Source organism: Capsicum annuum, chromosome 10 (assembly GCF_002878395.1).
Source record: "Capsicum annuum cultivar UCD-10X-F1 chromosome 10, UCD10Xv1.1, whole genome shotgun sequence".
Classification (NCBI taxonomy): Eukaryota; Viridiplantae; Streptophyta; class Magnoliopsida; order Solanales; family Solanaceae; genus Capsicum; species Capsicum annuum.
The window spans coordinates 193,316,252-193,328,343 of record NC_061120.1 but is presented as its reverse complement, the minus strand read 5'-3'; the positions used below and the strand labels follow the sequence as shown (position 1 = coordinate 193,328,343).

The 12,092-nt window shown below is 35.8% G+C and overlaps 1 protein-coding gene and 1 non-coding gene across 2 annotated transcripts; both read left to right on the top strand.

The window, feature by feature from the left end:
* Positions 1-3,550: 3,550 nt before the first annotated feature.
* LOC107844996 (protein TRM32-like) lies at positions 3,551-9,067 on the top strand. Its single transcript, XM_016689300.2, has 5 exons — positions 3,551-3,665; positions 5,348-5,570; positions 6,135-6,220; positions 6,354-7,977; positions 8,127-9,067. Exons 2-5 carry the CDS (start codon positions 5,423-5,425, stop codon positions 8,714-8,716), a joined length of 2,448 nt encoding a protein of 815 aa, XP_016544786.1. The 5' UTR covers positions 3,551-3,665; positions 5,348-5,422; the 3' UTR covers positions 8,717-9,067.
* A 420-nt stretch (positions 9,068-9,487) lies between these two features.
* Positions 9,488-9,560, top strand: TRNAK-CUU. Its single transcript has one exon. It is a non-coding gene; the product is annotated as a tRNA-Lys (tRNA).
* The last annotated feature ends 2,532 nt before the right edge of the window (positions 9,561-12,092 follow it).

Here is a 12,092-nt window from a genome sequence, read left to right as displayed (position 1 = left end):
CATACACACAACATATACACTCACAAGCATAGAACTCTTTCATTACTTTCTTTTGATTAAATTCGTTGTTACACACATACACACAATGGATTCTTCTTATTTTTGATCAAATACACTCTTAAACTCACTGACACGCACATACTACAGCACATATACACACACGCAGTAGATGAAATAAGGAAAACGGAGAAGAATTGAGAGAAAAAAGGAAGACAAAATAAAAACTGAGGAGGGTGACAAAAATCAGTAAAAAATTGACTGGTTTGGACTTTTTCGACAAAATTCATGCCGAAATCAGCTTTAGCTCATCGGATCGACTCACCCCAGCCCGAAAATCCCCCAAAACTCTTCCTCTCTGATCTTTTCGGTGAAATCTCACCGAAAAATACTGTTGTCATACAATCCAGACCTGTTTTCTCCAATTTTTGCCACTGCCAAGCTCATTGGAGCTCCGGCAAAGTTTTAATGAAAAAACCAGCTCCATCTTGCCCGATCTCACTATTCTGATGAACAGTAGCAGCACCGGCGTAGGTATTGGTTTGGGATTTGGGTTCTGTTTGTCTCGATCGGTTCATCGTGGTTAGTTTTGGGTTGCAATTTCTCGATATTGAGTTAGGTTTTATTCGTTGTTGAGGTTCGACTCAAGATTTCGACGCGGATTCTATTAAGTTTAAGTGGAATAATACATCAATTTTGAAAGTTTCTTTCGAGGTCCAATTCTCAACTCTATTTCTTTTTTTATCAAAGTGATGTGGTTAATGATATGATTTGTTGGTGATATGATTTTTTATTGTGTGGTTGAGCAATGCTAATTGTTGTGGTTTGATTGATCAATGAAAATTGATTAATTAGTTGAGAACGACTTGAACTCACTTAGAAATAAATTGAAATGAGAATTGAAAATTGTTAAAAGTTAATATTGATTTATGTTGGTTCATTGACAATTGCTTGATTCAGAATAAGCGTCGACTTTGTTAAGTTTGATAGTATCATATTTTAGATCGTGAACCGTTAGGCAAACGATAGGGGTAGGCAAACTTAGGGAATGTGAAATTGTGAATGTTTGAAGTGTTTGCTGAATGGTGTTGATTTTTTTGAATTGAAAAAATGTACTCATTTAGCCGGGTAATGCCTTGAGGCCATTTGTATTTACTCACCGGGAAATGCCCCGACGTATTATATCGGCGGAGATGATCGTGATCAAGACCCAAGGCATCGGGTAGAGCATAGTGTAGGATTGGTTTAGAATAGGATTTACATTTTTCGCATTTTTCTATTTTTGAGACTGTATAATTCGGACTAGACATTATCTTGGTTTTGAATTTTGTTTGATTTGTTTGTTTGCTTTTTTTATATGTTTTGTTGGTCTATTCACTTCATAGTGTTATACTAGCCGATATACTCCGCGAAGCCATCATGGTCGGACCACGAGACCGAGGGATGCCTAACACCTTCCCCTCGGTCAACAAAATTTCTTAACCGAAATCTCTGTTTGTAAATCAGTTTTTAAAAGAGTCAAAACCGTTTTGAAAAGGATTTCCAAAGGTGACTTGGCACACCGAATTTATGTCAAGTGGTGACTCTGAATTTGAATGTAAAAATAATCATTTTTCGAAACAAATCTTTATTTTGTCACTTTAATAATAAAAATTGTTTCAAACTTTAAATTTAATCTTTTTTGGTTAAAAAAGGAGCGTGATAGCTAACGTTCCTTCTGAGTCAGGATCAAACTCCTCTTTTGACTATGATTGAGCTCTTCGCATCAAAGCTTTCTGTTTCTCTTCCTTTATGAAGAAAGGAAAGGTTTGTTATCGACGCCTTTGATAACTCCTTCAAAATATCAAAATGGCCAATTTTCGCTGCTTCATTTGTTTCTTAATTGTTCAAATTCTCGTCAATTATGAAATTTTGAGAGATTTCTAACTTATCATCCTGACGAAATTCCTTGAGCTCCTTGAAAAGCTTTGAATATAGACTATCTAATAGAAAATCAGCACCATCAGGCCCATTAAATCCATCATAAATCCCAATAAAAACCCACTATGTTCTTAAGAAACCACTGTATGTACTTTGTTCTTCAAAAACCTTTAATGGACATTTTGTAATTCAATTTTGTAATTTTGGGGCTCTCCACTTTATAGTATAATCAGATTTGTATCACCTGCGTTGCAAGTTTATTTCACGTTAATTGATATAACTTTTTTACATTAAAAATATTATTCAGCTAATGTTATTGTACTAACTTTACCCCTTTTAAATATAATTTATGTGGCATATGACATACTTCAATCAATCAAATATCATGTCACTTCAATCTGATTGATCCAAAAGAGTTTCTCTTTATTACTACTTCTCCACCCTACGACTATAAATAGAGGTCTTAAAAGACAGAAAAGACGTCAAAATTCTAGAAAGACGCTAGAGAGAATATGCGGATCAAATGACACAGATTTCTCTAAGCAATACAAACATTTAAATTAAATACTCCAGTATTTGTCTACAATTTTCAGATATCAAAACGAAGATTCAAAATTAAGTTTCGAACCTTAAACTCATAAACAAGCGAAGATCAAGACCTCCAATTCAAGATCAAGCTTTAAGCCCACTTGAATTCAAGAACAAGTCAAAGTCAAGTCCATCAAGATTCTAAATCAAGCAGCTAGCCCCTTGAATTCAAGTATAATTCAAGATTAAGTAATTCAAGATCGAGCTCAAAAACTCTTGAATTTATATTCGAAAAGATTGATCTGAGAAATTATAGAAAGTGTAACACTCACTATAGTATTTTCTTTAGTTCCAACTTATAATATTTCCTTTAGTTCCAATTTATGTGACATACTTTTTGTTTTAATTCATTTAAAAAGAATGTCACCTTTCTATAATTATAAATATTTGATTTTAAAAATCATCTTTTACCCTTAATGATTTATTTTCACACAAATGATCAATGAAGGTTTTACACCACAAATTTCATAAACTTTCCTATCTTTCTTAAACTTTGTGGCAATTCATGCCACACCAATTGGATGGAGTGAGTATACACTAACAATGTAAAGAGGCCAAAAAAAATGGCATAATACATATAAATATCCTTTTAACTTAACCTTAGTAAGCCTCTACATCTTCCAACTTTAGGTACGCATAAGCAGACATGCAAGCTATCATAAAGTTAAACATGTAGATGTGTGCTTCTTGTGTGGCAAATCTCACGCGATTTAACATATAGGAAATGTGCATTGACGTGATTTATCATGTAGAACACATGTATTTTCTTGTTCAACTTTATGATAGTTCAAGTATCTACTTGTGCACACTTAAAATTTAAGAATATAAATATTAGTTATGGCCAAGTTGAAGTGTACATTTATGTATTATATTGGCTAGAATTTGTACCTCTTCAACAAATGTGCTATGATCCTTATCATTCATCAACCTTAGTACATACGGAGAAACCGAAAACGGTTGGCGGACAAATGGCGCCAAAACTCATGGGAAAAAATCCATTATTTTAGAAATAAAAATATTTTCCACCCATTTTTCATAAAATAAATAAATACTAAACATTTCCACCCATCAAAAACAAACACAATTGATAATTTCTCCATCAGTTTCTTTTGTTTTTCTTTCAGAATTTGACATTTCTGCTATTGCTAAGCCGATACGAGGTACGAGGATGACAAATTAATATTCAATATCGAATTCTTTTTTTTTTTTTTCAATTTTCTTTTTAACTTCATAGTGACAACCAATTCATTATGTTTAGTTTTGCCTATCAGAAACTTTACCAAGAAAAAAATTAAATTAGAAAGTTTGATTCTTGACAAAAGAAAAAATGCCAATTTGATTCAGTTTCTACAAGGCCATGTAGTAGTTATTATATGTATTTGCAGTATGACAATTTCATGCACATTATGATTGATTAATGTTTAGTTGCTCATATTGAGATAGACCAAGATTATGAATATCAAACATGAAAGTTTACTTGTTAGATGCCACGCACGGTTCCAGAGGCGCATTGGTTTCATTTGAACGCATAACTTTTGACACGCCTATATTTATGTTTAAAAATACACTAACATTGCCACAAATAGTAAGTATGAACCTATAACTTGAAACTATAACGGTTTCGAACCCTAATGGTTGAATCCATTGGACTCGTGGTACCAATAAGGGATAACTAAGTTGGGATTAATTTTAGGATGAGTTTATCTCATGTTTGGTTGGAATAAAATCATAGGATAACTTATCTTGGGATTAGTTATCCCGGAATTATAGTGTTATTTTTATATCATAGAGGGTGAAATAACAATTCTGAGGTAATTAATCCCAGGATAGTTAAATCTGGGAGAACTTGTTCTCCAACCATACGAGCCCATAGAGTTTAAATACTGGATCCAGCCCTGACGGGTGGCTTTGTTTATGCAAAATATTTTTCCCTATAAGAAATAGAAATAGATCATTCTCTGGATTTTTTTTCCTTTAATAGTTGGTTCGGTGTGAAAAAGTAGGTGACATATGATAATTGTACAAAGCAAATCTAGTAAAATCCCACAGGTGGAGGTCTGGGGAGGATAGAGTGTACTTGTGTTAATCCTTTCTCGTTGAGGTAGAATTGTTGTTTCCGAAAGACCTTTGGCTCAAGTATTGCATATCAAAGCAGTAAGAAGAACAACATACAAAATTAAAGAAGACATAGCAAATAATAGATAAAGCATTACATAACATTCAAATAAACGAATACTAGCAGTAACAAAATATTCCCATGATCCAACAACAACAACATACCCAGTGTATTCCCATCAAGTGGGGTCTAGGGAGGGTAAAGTGTACGCAGTCCATCCCACTACCTCAGATGAAGTAGAGAGGTTGTTTTCGATTGTTACAAAGAATGAAGCACTATTAAAAGTTGATAATAATGTTTAAATCTTGCTTGAAGTGAGATTGAATATGACTTGGATATATGTAAAAAATTTTACTTCTGTCTCTATGGTGAAGGAAGTTCTGAAATGCTTTTCCTTGAGCTGAGGATAATCAGAAACAACTTCTCTACCTCCCAAGGTAGAGGTAAAGTCTGTGAACGCACTAGCCACCTCAGACCCACCTATGGGATAACACTAGTATGTTGTTGCTGTTGTATATGGTGAGGCAAGTTAGTTTCTACAGTTTGATAGAAAATACTTTCATTAGAAAAGACGCGTCTCTTAAGCTCTTTGATATATTTTAACTGAAGTTTTGATGATCGCACTCATGAATTCTTATATTTCCTTTATTTGGGAATAAAACATGTTCTATTAGCTCTTGTTGATACATCAGCTTTGTCTAATTCGGTATACATCACATGTATCAGGTGTAGGATGTTGGAAAACTCTGAATTAATTAGGTAGTACCTGCTGCTGGTTCACAAAGAATACATTGTAATACCATGGGAAAGGGTCTGAGAAACCGACGAGAATGTAGTCCTTCAGGATGCATGTTTGGGATACTTCATCATTTAAATCAACAACAACGGTGGCATCAAGTCAGGAAACGCCTCCCATACATAAAGCAGGCTGGTGGAAAGCATTTTGCTGGTAAGAAAAACATTAGTTGTTGGTAGAATATTTTCCTCGGCTGGAGCAGTGAAAGCAGACACGAATGCTTGCATTAGGGTAGACAGTCTACATCACACTCTTTGGGGTGGTCCTTTCTGGACCCCTCTATTGTGGAATGCTTTGTGCATGGGGCTGCCCCTTTAGATACAAAAAGGATCATTTTTTCATGCTATATAGCATTTCCAAATATGAAGGGATTTGTTTACAAGATTTAAGGTTTAATGTTGGAGGAGTAACTGCATTCCTCTACTATTTGTTGTTCTCAAGCCTATTGATTGTGTAGCATGTCCATATTTTCAACTTATCATTTTAGTAGGTGGTGCCAGGAATTTTTCTAAGTGTATTCAAGGTTTAAATATCTGTCCAAGATTTAAATTTTGTCCTATATACACGGTACAATTTTCTGATGAAGGGTGTAACACCTAACACCCTTCACTCGATGTGATGACGCCACTCCATTTAGTCCTTGGCAGCTATTCAGATTTGACACTTAAAAACAAGTTAGTGAAAACAAGGTGTGATATGCAATTTCCTTTTTTTCAGCGGCAGGAGATCATAGGAGTAATGCAACTACAACTGATTCGACTAGCTATCCAGAAAAAGTAGATGTCAAATCTGATGATTCCCCTGTAAGTTTCTGCAAAATATCGCACTTCCTGCTTTTTCCTCTTTTGTTTTGTGATTGCTTCTTCTGATACATGTGCAAAGAGACAACGTGTGTTTCGCACATAAGTGTATATGCTCACAGATTTACTATTTTAGATTGTAGAGAAAACTGCAGCCCCACATCACAAAAGTTCAATAAAGTCTCGTTTAAAAACTTTGGTTACAAAAGAGCTAATATCTAGAAAAAAGGTCCAACATCGCCGAAGTGTGTCCTGTCCTACAACAATGCCACTGGAACAAACTGCTCCTATTCGCTATCTAGGCCCTAGTAATTTAGTTTCTTCTCCAAAAAGTTCTTTAAATGACGAGACTTTGCAGCAGCCTCAGAATGAGTATTCTACCATTGCTAGTTTGTTAGATCCACCCCAGCCGGAGGAAAGAAAGGATGCTGTAACCACCCACACATGTGAGTTGTGTGCAGCTATGCTTGATATGAATCACTTAAAGCAATGTGCTACTACCAAGAACGGGAAGCAACCAGTTACAAACTTCACTCTTCGTCGTACACAATCACTTTATTTTAGAGAGCGGACTAAAAATGTGTCCACTGAAGAGTCGAAGCTATTTTTGGATGCTCTTGATTTACTGAACATGAGAGAGGAGTTATTCCTTAAAATATTACAGGACCCAAATTCTTCATTAGCGAGTCAGTTACATGGGGCACATGCATCCAAAGGCTTAACTAAGTCCGTGTCATTTCCTTCCCGTCTCTCACTGGGGAAAATCGACAGGTCAAGCAATCACAAGAGCTGTCAGGACGAGTCACAAATTAGGGGTGAATTACTGGGGACTGCTGTATTTGAATCTGCAGAAAAGTTGAACAGACATTTAGTAACGAGGAGAAAGGAGGAAGTCGTAAAAGATGTGCTGACAAGATTTGAATCATTTGATAAGGTCCCTCCGAGTTCATCTGGTGCCAAACACAAACATCACAATAGCAAACTTGTCCTTGCACGTTTCAAGAACTTGAAGGAGAAAATAACACATGCGCTTAAGGAGAGCCGTAAGGAGAAGCATCGAATTGTCATGGACGGTGTCCTTCATAAGGTTCCGCATGGCCATAGGTCATCCAATGATGTTAAACAGGGAACCTATCTAGCTGAGAAGCCAACTGCAGATGGACATGACGGATACCATTCTACATTTAGCAAGAGCCAGAAGAAATCTTTTTCAAGAACGTCATCGCTCAATGACTCACTAGACAGTTACAATAGATTGCTTGAATCCTGCTTCAGTACGGACGAAAAGCAGCTGAGCTCTGAAAGGTCTAGTTTGAGAGCATCTAGATCACCTTCACCAGGTAGAAGTAGGACCATAGTCCTAGAGAGGATTCTTTCTTTGCCTGATCTTAGGCACTACCCTTCTTTCCGGTTTGAGGATACTCCCGAAGCCAGTTATTCAGAAACACTTGATACAGCTGCATTGGCCGCATCCAGAAGCAGTGAACAGAATTCCCTTCATATTCCATTAGGTTCAGAAAGGAAAATTCAACAAGATTCCAGTTCAGACGCCAAGATTCCAGAAGATTTTCTTGATGTCAGCGAGAATTCAGATGACATTGGTGACTTAAAGACAGAGGAGAACTCTCTTCTGGTTGAATACAATAAAGAGGGAAAGTCATCTTCTAATTCCACTTCCGATAAACCGATTCCTACTACTATGCCTGATATGATTATTGAAGAAGCTACTACCGTCCCAGCAGATCTCTCCGCAACTGAAGGTATTTTGAGGGAATTTTACAGTCTTTATCCCGTTGTCCATATGCCTTTCTAGACTGAAGATATGCACCACGAAAGTGATACCACAAGAACCTTTTTTAATACCTGTTTTATTTTATGTCCTTTCAAAAATCTGACATGGATTCCTCAGGCATAGCAGAAAATGCATTCGGCACTAATGAAGAAGGAATATCAACCGATGAACAGAAGAGAAATCTATTGCTTATTCAAGTGGATGAAAGAAATAAAGCTGAATTCAACTATGTAAAAGATGTGTTGGATCTATCAGGCTTTAGAGGAAATGAATTTATGAACCTTTCGGCATTTGATGATGTGGGAGGATGTTTTCTTTCTCAACCCGACTGTTCAGGCTATGATGAAGAAAATGGAATCTGCAATCAACTTCTTCTGTTTGATTTAATCAACGAGGTCGTATTACAGCTTTACGACAGATCATCTTTATACTGGCCAAAGGCGTTAACTCCTCGTTCTTATATCCATCCAATGCTGCATGTTGGATACCATCTGCTTGAGGAGGTATGGAGAGAGATAAGCTGGTGGCTCAGTTTCAACCTGGAGATCAATGATCAATCACTACTTGGTGATGTTGCGAGTCGTGATCTAGCAAAAGGTGACCATTGGATGAACCTGCAGTTTGATGCAGAGTGTGTTGGCTTGGAGCTCGAGGATCTCATATTCGATGATCTTTTAGATGAGCTAATGTTCATTGACATTTATTAAGGCCAGGTAGGTGCATGACTTATCTTTTACATAGGAATTGTTTAGCCGTTCTCTCCGTTGATCGCATGGAGACTATAGGAAAAAACTACTGATAGATTAAATATTTGTTAACGAATTGTACGAGACTGTACAGATACCGTAGATTCGGTTATTAAGCTTGATGCATATATCTAAGAATATGCATTGAGTTTCTGTAGTATAAACAAGAAATGTAACTAGGATATGCTTCCTCTAGCAAACTCAGCAACTTTGCTTTGTTGCACTGTAAGTACCAATAGATGTAACTAAGCCTGAACTTTCAGACATTCAATACCTTGTTCAAGTGAAGACCTGCATGTGTTTATTTTGTACTTATATATTTTAATTGTTTGTGTGAGGATTTCCAACTGAATTTTCATGTTTAGGTGAAAATTTAAGTAGTTGTAATGTGTGATATTTCAAACGTTTTGTGTGAGGATTTCCACCCGATACTTATGTTGGTGGGAGGTAGCAGATATATATAGTGAAACTAGTCGAACTGCTTACAAACTTAATCAAAGTATCAATGTTAAAAAAAATATTACAAAGATGACTATGAATAAGACAAACGCAATCAAAAGACATAAAATACACCTTTGTAATCTGACACTTCCTAAACCCCACGCATTCTGGCTACCCATTACCCAAAGACATCCGATGGATCTTTTCTAATTCTTTTTTTTTTTTTTTTGATACAAGATGTCCATCGTGCCAAACAATATGATGATAATATTGAAACATCAAGACCAACAAGCCCGTCTAGCTCAGTTGGTAGAGCGCAAGGCTCTTAACCTTGTGGTCGTGGGTTCGAGCCCCACGGTGGGCGCAAATACTTTTTGCTTTATACTTTGTGAAGTCAGATCAATTCAATTCAACTATGATACGCTTCTCAAGTTCTATTCCTTCGATTTTCGATGCTTTTCATGGATTTCGGAGCCCCTTAAATTAAGGGTAATTTTTTTCTTGAAAAATTCTAACGAGGCAATTAAAATTCCAAAATAGACCAAAAGGGGCAAGAAATGAATTATTTGACGTCATTTTCTAAAATTAATATACTCCCTTCGTTTCAAATTACTTGACCCTTTATACTTGGCACACCCCTTAAAATGCCAATGATTAAAGATGCACTTATTTTTTTCTCATTATACTTTAATAACTAAGCAATAATTATGGAGTAGAAATCAAAAATTAATTTATTTGATAAATTTGATTCATTAAACAAAAATGGCTTTGAGTAGTACTGAAAAGAGGGGTCATTTACCTTTAATGACTTTGAAATTTAACAATTCTGTTTTTAAAAAATTTTAAGAAGTGTGACATTTAATAGGAGTAAAATTGAGAAAAGGTTAGTAGGACAAGTATTTTAGAACAAGCATGTCACGGCCCGAATTCGGGATCGTGATGGCACCTATTTCACCCTTCGTGATAAGTAAGTCAAATACCCAATTTCAAGAACCACATCCAAACTCACATAATCGAAAGACAATATCAACATAACCAATCCCGAATAATCTCATAAGTAGAATAGAAAAAAAACAAATCATAGATAATCCTAAGTCTGGAAGTCACTAATACAAGCTACTAAATACAGAACCAAAAGAAAGTTCGAGTGTTTCAAAATGCGGAAAATGCATAAGAATAAGGCTGAAGGAGATTTCAGTAGTCTCTAAAGCCAGTAGCAGCTACCTCGAATCTCCAATGATGCTAGCAAAGAAAAAACCATGAGAGTCAATATCTAAAGGTCGTCGGATCGGTGTCTACAAGTAGGGTGCAGAAAAAGCAAGGGTGAGTACGGAACCACGTGTATTCAGTAAGCATCATCGACCGACCCTAATTCAAAGTGGTGACGAGTGACACCACAGAAATCATCTAAACACAAACACACAACCTGTGCTCAGGAAGACCTTTCACAATCTAGGAAAACAAATAACTCATACACAATAAGTACAAGGTCAACAAATATACTTTAACCAATCTAAACCAAATGAATCAATGCAATGCGATGCAATACAAATGCATATATTGTGCAGGCGTGCACTTCGACCCAATATGTGTATTGTGCAAGCGTGCACTCTACTCCTAATAAATATACTGTGCAGACGTGCACTCAATCCCAATAAATATACTGTGCAAGCGTGCACTCCGATCAATAAATATAATGTGCGGGCGTGCACTCCGATCCCAATAAATAAATATAATACTGTGCAGGCGTGCACTCCGATCCCAATAAATAAATATAATACTGTGCAGGCGTGCACTCCAATCCCAATAAATAAATATAATACTGTGCAGGTGTACAGTCCGATCCTAATAAATATATATAATACTGTGCAGGTGTGCACTTTGATCCCAATAAATATATATAATACTGTGCAGGCGTGCACTCCGATCCCAATAAATATATATAATACTGTGCAGGCATACACCCCGATCCCATATGAAATACAATGCATGATGCGCAGGCGTGCAACTCTGACCCCAAAGCATCAATAAATTCAAGCAAAGCACTTCGTGTCTTAAACCAAATCAGACCTCAATTTCAAAGTCACTCAACTTATCCAGTGCAAGCATCATCATTAGCTGACTTTTTCGATAATTTATGTACCATAACCAATCAGTCCATCAGGCTAGCAAATAGGAAAAAATAGTTCAAACATACAATTAACTTATTTTATCCCCTCAAACAAGGGGTGTCAAGTGGGCCGGGTTGGTTCAATCCAGAACCAGCCCGTGAAGGTTAGCCGGGTTGTGGGCCGGTCCGGATCCGGGCATGGTTAAATGGGCTAGTCCGATTCCAGGCCCAACAGTAATTTTTTAAAAACAACCCTGAACCGACCCACTTAACCCAACCTGGTCCAACCCACTTAAACCCGATCAAAATCGGTAAAAAATTCAGTCAAAAACCAAAAAAAAAAAATCTCCTATATACACTATATATACCCACGTATATACATTTTAAATACGTTGAACAATATATATACACTATATATATAGTATATACTACATTAGAATTTAAAAAATATATACACATATACACAATTACTCATGTAATCGTGTCTACGACTATACATTAGTTAAATATATATATTACTCTAAATAAAACATATACTACAATATAATGATATATATAATAATTTATAAAATATATACACGTGTATACGTTAAATATATACGTCTATAGAAAATATATACACATATATATGTACCATTCGATATATATGTACTACTTTAAAGAAAATATACTTCAATATATATACAACAATATATACACACACTATATATATAGTTATATACTAATTTATAAAAAAAAATACACATGTATACGTTAAATATATACATCTATAGAAGATATATACAC

What these genes read in the sequence shown, in the direction of transcription:
- LOC107844996 (XM_016689300.2), top strand. Translation starts at nt 5,423, where the DNA reads ATGGGAAAGGGTCTGAGAAACCGACGAGAATGTAGTCCTTCAGGATGC. An exon ending in TGGTGGAAAGCATTTTGCTG is followed by an intron (nt 5,571 to 6,134) that starts GTAAGAAAAACA and finishes CCTTTTTTTCAG; the next exon opens with CGGCAGGAGATCATAGGAGT. An exon ending in AGATCTCTCCGCAACTGAAG is followed by an intron (nt 7,978 to 8,126) that starts GTATTTTGAGGG and finishes TGGATTCCTCAG; the next exon opens with GCATAGCAGAAAATGCATTC.